This window comes from Anarrhichthys ocellatus, unplaced genomic scaffold (assembly GCF_004355925.1).
Source record: "Anarrhichthys ocellatus isolate YVR2014 unplaced genomic scaffold, GSC_Weel_1.0 scaffold195, whole genome shotgun sequence".
Taxonomy (NCBI): domain Eukaryota; kingdom Metazoa; phylum Chordata; class Actinopteri; order Perciformes; family Anarhichadidae; genus Anarrhichthys; species Anarrhichthys ocellatus.
The window spans coordinates 129,844-138,776 of NW_022280225.1; the positions used below are offsets into that span (position 1 = coordinate 129,844).

General features: G+C 39.7%; 1 protein-coding gene across 3 annotated transcripts in view; it reads left to right on the forward strand.

Moving 5' to 3' along the window:
- syk (spleen tyrosine kinase) overlaps window positions 1-8,719 on the forward strand; it is a 28,804-nt gene extending 20,085 nt beyond the window's left edge. For 2 of the 3 annotated variants that reach the window (XM_031878713.1, XM_031878712.1), the window contains 8 exons: window positions 541-591; window positions 1,958-2,039; window positions 3,399-3,558; window positions 4,864-5,073; window positions 6,751-6,940; window positions 7,348-7,488; window positions 7,958-8,070; window positions 8,168-8,719. In XM_031878713.1, coding sequence (XP_031734573.1) covers window positions 541-591; window positions 1,958-2,039; window positions 3,399-3,558; window positions 4,864-5,073; window positions 6,751-6,940; window positions 7,348-7,488; window positions 7,958-8,070; window positions 8,168-8,240 — 1,020 coding nt within the window. In that variant the 3' untranslated portion in view covers window positions 8,241-8,719. The remainder of the gene's footprint in view (window positions 1-540; window positions 592-1,957; window positions 2,040-3,398; window positions 3,559-4,863; window positions 5,074-6,750; window positions 6,941-7,347; window positions 7,489-7,957; window positions 8,071-8,167) is intronic. The other variant, XM_031878714.1, reaches the window with a different exon arrangement.
- The last annotated feature ends 214 nt before the right edge of the window (window positions 8,720-8,933 follow it).

An 8,933-nucleotide genomic window follows, 5' to 3' on the forward strand; every position in this document is an offset into this window, starting at 1 on the left:
CCACAAATAAAATACAAGTCATTACATAAATAGTGAATATAAAAAGATATAAAAAAAGAATACAATAAATATAATAACAAAATATAAAAAGCAATAAAGAGGTTGCATATTGCACAGGGGTTGGATACACTATTTGAGGAAAGAGATGCTGCTGTTGAATTCATCACCCATTCACCTCTACTTAATCTCAAAGAAAGACACTTCTCAAACCTGAACCAAACCTGTCTACATGGATAGACACCACTAGAAGGGTAGTTTTTCAAAATTTGGGTGAACCAACTCTTTTATTTTTGTCTTCCCCCTCACATGAACACCGTAGAGTAAAATGAATGTGGGAATGTTGCATATACTGTATGACCAGTGTCTCTCTACTTCTTGTAGTTTGCAATTGAATGAGTCAGTAAGCAGAGACATAGCGTTGACACATCCGTGTTTGGAGCTAACCTTTCTCCTGAATCTGTTTCTACTGTAATGATCACATGCATGACCACAACATTACCAGGTCGCCCTCTGATAACCTTCTGACATTTTGTTTTTTAGCAAAGTGCGGCAGGTGGAATTCTCTCCAAACTCATACCTGGCATAAAAAAGGTGCACTAATACTCCTCATAAACCTATTGGTCACAGCAACCCCCTTAACCCTTCCCCGTGTGTGATTTTGCTTCAGTGTGGGTTGCTACTTGCTAACTTACACATCACATTGTCCTTGCGCTCCTTGGGCTTTTCTTTATTGCGTCCCCTCTCCATCCCTCTGACAGATCAGAGCAGATAGTTTTAAAACTTGAGCTGGAGTTCGTTTGCTCTCCAAATAGTTGGCCTACTTATGATTACAATCTAACACCATCCAGAGGTCATTCACTGAATTACAATCTGAACCACAGTCAGCCTTGTGTTGTTTCCTACTTAACAGTCCCTCCTTCAATATGAGCACGTCAAGACCAGACATGGCATAATGGGTCCACATGTCTGTTTTATTCCAAAGGCTCCTCCACACGTTCTTTTGACCAAATTTAGGAGACACAGCGGCTGCATCCTTTTAAGAATCCTTGACCCCAATATCCACTGTTCACAAGCTTTAGTTTAGTTTGTTGGGAAAATCTTTATTTTATGGATCTTGAACAGCCTTGTCAGCCTTTTATGATCTATTGGGTTCTTGAAATGTGGAATTGAAAGGAGGGGCCCCTGACATAAATTCTGTTTGACACTTTTGATGCCTTGCTTTGTTTTTTGAGTTTAGGATTTCTAACTTTTATAAATACAATTGTAGAACAATAGATTCATCTTTTAATATTGTTTACAACCTAGTCACTGATGCTAGATATTCAAAAGATACCAAAGCATGTTGACATCCAACAAAGAATTTTTGTATGTTCACATATTTGTTAAAGCAGGGGTGTGGGACCTACTGTATGTTTCAATGTGAACAGATCATTGACATCAAGCTGTATAATGTGGTCCCAGGGAACATTTGGACAGTAAATCTGTTACTTAACATCCACACCCCTTCTTTGAATGCATATGAATGCAGGTGTTAATCCCATGCATTTGTTCTCTTCCATAAACCCTTTTGTATGGACAATCATACAATGCCCCATTTTATAAACACAATGCATTACAGTGATACTGACTGGTGACAGACTGCTGATGAATGAAAACATATTCAATGTGTAGACTTTTTACACATACTTTGATTCAGAAAGAAACTTTTTCTCCACTTTAGTCATGAATGAATGGATTCTGAATTTAACATCAAATTCTAATGTTTTTAAGAATCCCTCTTTATTGAACCTAAACTTTCAATATCACTTTAATACAAATTCCATATAAAGTGTGGCACCCTGCTTAATTCACTCGTTGCACATTACATTTCAGCAGTGCACCATGTATATATATGCTTTATGTGTTTTCACTATGTGTGTTCTCTCAAACATTGTCTCTCCTGATAAACTGATAACAGAACCGGGGATCTCGATCCAACATCTCAGATAATCTCAACCCTTATGAAACCAGCGTGCCCAATAATCAAGCAGGCAGCAAAGGTAAAGTATACACTTAAAGCACACCTTGTATTCATCAGAAAGTTATATGCTGTCGTTCAGTTGCAATTGCTAACTTGCTAATACAGTATATATTAGTACTAGCTTCCCTGCACACTCTTTTGAGTGTCTGCCTGCTGTTACTTGGATTTTTGTAGAAATGTACAGATACAATCAGGCAACTCTTAATCTGCCGTCCAGCATATTTAACACTCAATACATTAGGGAAGACTCGGATACATCCTGCAGATAGAAATGGATGAAAAGTCACGAAAAAGTCCAGGATGCCTCTGCGCAGATGTTTACCACTGTCATTCCTCTGAGGAGGCCATGGATTAGAATGAAGCTCTTGTGGACACTCTCTCCACACACCAGCGCTGAAAAGCCGACTATCTACCCATTTAACACACTGTGGTAGAAGGAGCTTCTTCACCCTGGATTGTATGCACCACTGCAGTGGGCAGCCCTAACCTTTCCAAGCACTCCCATTCAGCGTCCAAGCCCACAGCTGTTGGCCTATCTCCGGGAAGTGGAGGATCGCCCCTTCTAGCCGAGACAGTGCATCTCTGCGCCATGCATAGTCGGGAACCATGACACCACAATGATCATTAGATTCTCTTCCTGAATGCTCGTTAAAAGGCGGAAATCAGTGGAACTGGGGAAACATGTTTTGGGCCATGGTTGGTGAGAGAATACATCCACTCCTAGAGTATGTTCTTGAGTGCATTTTTGAGTGCCGCCAGCTTGTAGCCTTCTCCGCTGCTGTGTGAAACGAGTGGTCGTTCCCTACAGCACATGGGAAGGCTGCCTTGGAAAGTGTGGTGCTGACCTTCGTGCTGAAAACGCCTGACAGCTTCAGCTTTCAACTCTGTGTGTCTGAAACCTGAGTCTGACACAGGTGATGCTGGGATATCACCACTAACTCGCCCTGATGGGTGAGAGGTGGTGATAATCCTTTACAGTCAGTAACACACATCTTAAAAGAGGATTTGTTACTTGTGAACAAGTGAACTGCTTCGTGCAGATGAGCTGTGGCGCTCTGGGGAAGTGGTCCAAACAGGCCATTGGCCTGCAAAGGTAAAGCATGAGACCATCCATCAACTCCCGTCTGATCTGGGGGGAAGCTGCAACATGTGGAGCCAGATGTTCTTTACTTCTTCATTTGTTGACTGCTTGAAGCTGGAAAAAAATGGTAGCAGAACAATGGTTGCACGGCTGTTATATGTCGCAAGTTAAAACAAATATTGGCTGATATCTATGTCTCAATTTCACTTCACATATGAGTGTGCATACTGTACAAGACTAATGTGTCAATCACTCCATCACTATTCCTCTAATGGGACACGGCCATTTCTCCATCAGAGGCGATGCCAATGGACACAGAGGTATATGAGAGTCCATACGCAGACCCAGATGAACTGAGGAGTTCTACAGTGAATCGCAACCAGCTCTTCTTGGAGGACGGAGAACTGGGCTCTGGGAACTTTGGTACAGTCATGAGGGGCATCTACAAGATGAAAAAGTATGCTAAATCACATAAAATCAAATTACATCTATACAAACAATCCAACATCTCCAATTTAATCGCCCCATGTGTCGTGATACCATGATTATGGAATGCCAGACTTGTGCAGATTTTACTACCCCAACCCATTTCCCAAGATCCTAAAATAAATCCCAGTTCCAGCTATCCAAAGACACCTTACAATTTCAAAATGCCATGTATCATAGCTTCATTAGACAGATCCAAAGGCCTTTTATCTTTGCTGGGATTTAAACAAGAATCTGAACTAGGATGTCCATTATCACCCTTTTTATTGACTCTATAAAAAGCTTCAATTGAACCAGCTTCAATCCGATAAAAACCCAACTGGTTCTAATATTACAACACAATTATACTATCACAAAATGCAGATGATATTCTACTGTACATAACCAAACCATCAATCTCACAGATATTTGACCAGTTAATGAAGTATTCAGGCTACACCACCAAGTGAAAAGTTTAACAACAATGAATTGGGGAGCTGAGGTTGTGAGTTTACCCCTCGAGAAAGCTAAATATTATAATTTATAGGTTCATAATACTCAAATGTACATCAAAACTGTTTTGCTTCTTGTATTCTTTAATACTGGCCTTTAACAGATGCCTATCTAACATGCTTTCAGTGTAAAGGATGGGTGTATAAATCTACAGTCTTCATATATCTAATTTATTAAGAGAACATTTGAATAAAAGATAATCCAAACAACAACTATGCCAGACAGACTCGAAATATACTGTACTGTCACAAACTGGCTCAGTGAATGTGACTCAAAGGTTGTCCACCCAAGGTTATACTTACAAACAAAATGTATTAAACTAAGGTCAACTCAATTTCAGCAAATCAAAGCAATGCATGGCATATGTGCTGTGGAGGTGCTAAAGGTGCAAAATGAGTTAACACATGGGGCAGTTGAGCTTAATCAAGTTGACGATCCCCCTTTGTCAGCCTACTGAGGTTTGGCAGGACAGCTTCCAAGACAGTGGGAGAGGCGTCTCAAGTTATCTTGAGAGCTGATTCCTCTCTCTGTTGCATCTATCGTACCTCTCACTTCTCACTCTTGAATCCTCCTCAATGCAAAGGATCATGTAATAGACTTCAAAATATCAATCTGCCCAACCTTTTTGATTAATAGACTCAGTTTGTGTACTTGTCTTATTGTATTCTAAACCACACGTTGTGTTCTAGATCATATGTTAATGGTCATTTTTTATTTTGGGTAAAAAATGAGGCTTACTTACTTACATATCCTAACCCTACCCCTAACCCTCCCTATGTATTAGGACTGAGAAGCCAGTTGCAGTCAAAATCCTGAAGAACGATGATAACAACCAATCAGTACATGAGGAAATGCTGCGAGAAGCCAATGTTATGCAGCAGCTGGACAATCCTTATATCGTCCGGATGATTGGTATCTGTGAGGCAGAGAACCTCATGCTGGTCATGGAGCTGGCTGAACTGGGACCACTCAACAAGTTCCTGCAGAAAAACAAGTATGAACTCCAACCGGATCTCGATCATTCTCTGTAACGAGATATTTAACTGACCTTGCTTATAGCAAGGTCAGTTAAGTGGTTGAGTAAGCTAGAAAGTGAATGAAGAGAAGGCTATTAGTTTCTGATTGTTTCACGCCGGTTACAGTCTAAAGCACAAATAAACACACCTCACAAACCCAGGACCTCGGAAAGCAGGTTTAGTAAACTCTGAGCCTAACCCTGAACTCTGAGTTGACTAATCCCGAGATGGAGAACTGTGAGTTCTTGGTTTCAGAACAACCGATCACAGTTTGTTCAATCAACTCTGAGTTTGTTCACTCTGAGACGAGCTTGTGTGTGGTTTAATGAAAATAAAGCTCTGATACCACAATTCACCATGGCAACAGGTACATAAAAGCCAGAGCCTCCATTTTAATCCACTGAACAAAGAGATATTAATGCATGTAGGCTACATGTGAACTGTGCACAGTTATCTTTAAAAAAGAGCCTGAGTAGGGGAAGATGTCAAAAAGAACACAATTAAGTTTAATTCAGTTCCTTAATGGATGATGAAGTTTTATTAGTAAATTAGGCTGTAGCCTATATTACCTTTTAAATATATTTGTTCAGCTTTAATCTGACCAACTGAAGATAAAACCTATAGTTTAATATTTAAAAAATATATAGAGATCAATAGACATAAGAGACTTGACTGTAAGCTCACTATCTGATCCACGGGTTTGGTGATTTAAAGGTTAAAATACAGTGGATGTTAAATGTTAGACATCTATTTAGATCTTGGCTTATCATCATTTATTTCAGCAAACGTCAACAAATGTAGTCAGTTTAAACACAAGTAATAAAAACACATTCAGACTATACGCAGCCTATTAAAAAAAACTCACTTTGAAACTATATTCTGTAGATTCACCAAAATACATCTCACTCAGAAATATTAACATATCATTTCCAATATAATATATATTTCCATCAGTCACAGCTGACATTAACTGTGTACACAGAGTCACAGGTTTCATATTCATATCAAAAAAAGAACTTCCATGCGTAAAAATAAGTGGAATTATCTGAGCTGAGGGCGATGATGCTGATGCTGAGGAACACCCAGCATCAGCTGATGCTGAGGAACACCCTGCCTGTACAGTAGTACAGGCAGGGGCCGGGGTCTCTGCAGATACAGGCAGCACCACACACTTAGTAGGTCATAAGTGATGATCATTCCATTCATTGTTTTTTATGAAATTGTTGCTTGTTACAGCTTTAACAATGCAACGATTTACATAGCATTTCCATTTTCTTTGTTCATTCTTCCATTATTATGAAAAGCTATAGAAATCACCTTCATTTTTTCTTTGTGTCCTCAAAAAACTGTTCCACTCATAATTATATAATATTGCTTAGGATGAGCCTTGGGCTCATTTTAAGATGGCAGTGAAGCAAACATTTAAATTATAATTAAATTACACAAGCCTCTCAACGGCTCTCAACATGGCGACGGCTGAGCTGGCGAGTCACAGCTAATGGTGCTAACAGTGCAAACTACAGCAACAAGTGCTGACAGAGTTAGCAGTGTTTACTGGGGGCGTCATGAGCTAGGAGCACGCTAACATGCACATGCCCGGCTACGTAAGCAAAGCAATAATTAGAATAACAGTTCCTTTGATTGATCATCTACAGGCAAACAACCATAAAGAACCTCACTGAGCTGGTCCACCAGGTGTCCATGGGGATGAAGTACCTGGAAGAGCATAACTTCGTCCACAGGGACCTTGCTGCCAGGAACGTGCTGCTGGTCACGCAGCACTATGCCAAGATCAGCGACTTTGGTCTCTCCAAAGCTATCGCTGAGGAGCAAAACTACTACAAGGTAACAGCACACAGTGATGGAAACAGCTTCTTTGTTGTTGGTCAAGCATGAAGCCCACCCAGGGCATTTCCATGGCTTATTATTCAGTGTGTCTGTTTTTTTTACAGCGAAATTGTAGAGTAGGGCAATATGGCTAAAACTATAGCCTAGATGAAATGATTTCTTTTTTTCTATTTAATTAATGTGAACCAGCTTTTAGTGTTTTAGAGTTGCTAAGACCAGTATAAACATTTTTTTCATTCAACATTATATAGCTGTTCTGATAATGTTTTGAGAATGTCTGTGTAGCACTGCAACTTGCTGCTCTTAGTGAACAACACTGAAATCCTCCAAGCAAATTGCTGCAAAATGACCAATAACATGAATTCATAGCCACTGATGTTGTGTGTATGTGTCTCCTCCTCCAGGCCAAAGGTCACGGGAAGTGGCCTGTGAAGTGGTACGCTCCTGAGTGTATAAACTACTTCAAGTTTTCATCCAAAAGCGATGTGTGGAGCTTTGGGGTGCTCATGTGGGAAGCCTACTCGTATGGACAGAAACCATACAAGGTAGAAACGCCTCAGCCATGACAACACTTATTTCACATCCAGTCACTCACTCACTTATTTATTTGGGGTAACAGCAGCAGGCGTTCAAACTTGCAGAAGTAGAAGCAGATTTTTTAAAATATTTTTATTACAGCTGTTGTTTTCTCAAAGGCATCATTTAGAACAAAACACTTCAAGACAATAACGTTTAAGTTTGTGGCTCACTTATGGTGATGTTAAATGAAGTTTTGTGTAAAATGTTCCTCTGCTTCCGGCTAATGTTATTAACCTATTGTGTCGCAATCCTGTAACTTTAAGGTAATATAATGAGCACTATAATAACTAGTTTTCTCAAGGAGGAATGCAAATAAATAATAAAATCCACTGATACTTTTTACAACCAACTCAACCATTTTGCATCATTCCTTTCAGAGGTACTGAGCAATGTCATCAGGCGTCCCCTTCTAATCTGATGTTTGACTGTACACAGGGATTGAAAGGAAATGATGTCATGCAGATGATTGAAGGTGGGAGACGTATGGATGCCCCAGTGAACTGTCCACCAGAGATGTTTGACCTCATGAGGACGTGCTGGACATACAAGTAAGGCGTCGCACCGTGATGGCTGGACCAACAACACACTCCTACACCAGATAGTGGTCATGGTTTGATAACTACTTGCTGTTTTCCTGTGTTGCAGGGTGGATGAAAGGCCTGGATTTAAAGTTGTTGAGCCGAGACTACGAGAGTATTATTATGACATTGCACAGTGATTCTTCCCATGACTGTTATGAAGTTATGCACAACCATCTGTTGATGAGAAAAACTGTATTAACTTATGTATGAATGACTGGAGATGATTATGAATTACACATGCTGTTGTAAAATATTGACTTCAACTGGAGGATTACCTTCAAACTTTTAAACATCGACATATATTATGCAAATTACATTTATTTTATTACTTTTGACTTTTCTTGTTCCTTCCTGAATGTAAACAACATGGAAGTTGTAATAAACATACACGTCTCGCTTATTGTAGGAACAAACAGTCATGTTACAGCTAACAAACTCCACAGCTGATTCATTCGGTAGATAGTGAATATCTGCACCATTGCAATGCCATTACAGTTCAACCTACACTCCTGGAATCTCTGAATGATGGTCTGATTGTTTCAGTGTAATGGAGAGATAAGACTAGAGGGTGTTTCTGTACTCGTGTATGAATAAATTCCATCACTGTGACTGATCATTAATGCTAACCTGCCAGCATATTTGACAACATATGGACAAAGGTGCTGTCCAGGAAACCCATTGATATTCAAAACATATAGAGTTACTCCAAAAAAAGGACAGCGGCATTGTTACACTTTCAAGTTTTTGGTTTTACTTCAAAAACCTCATCAGTAACAGGCAGAGGTGTCAGGAAACATCAGCTAATAAAATGGATTGATTGATTGATAAAA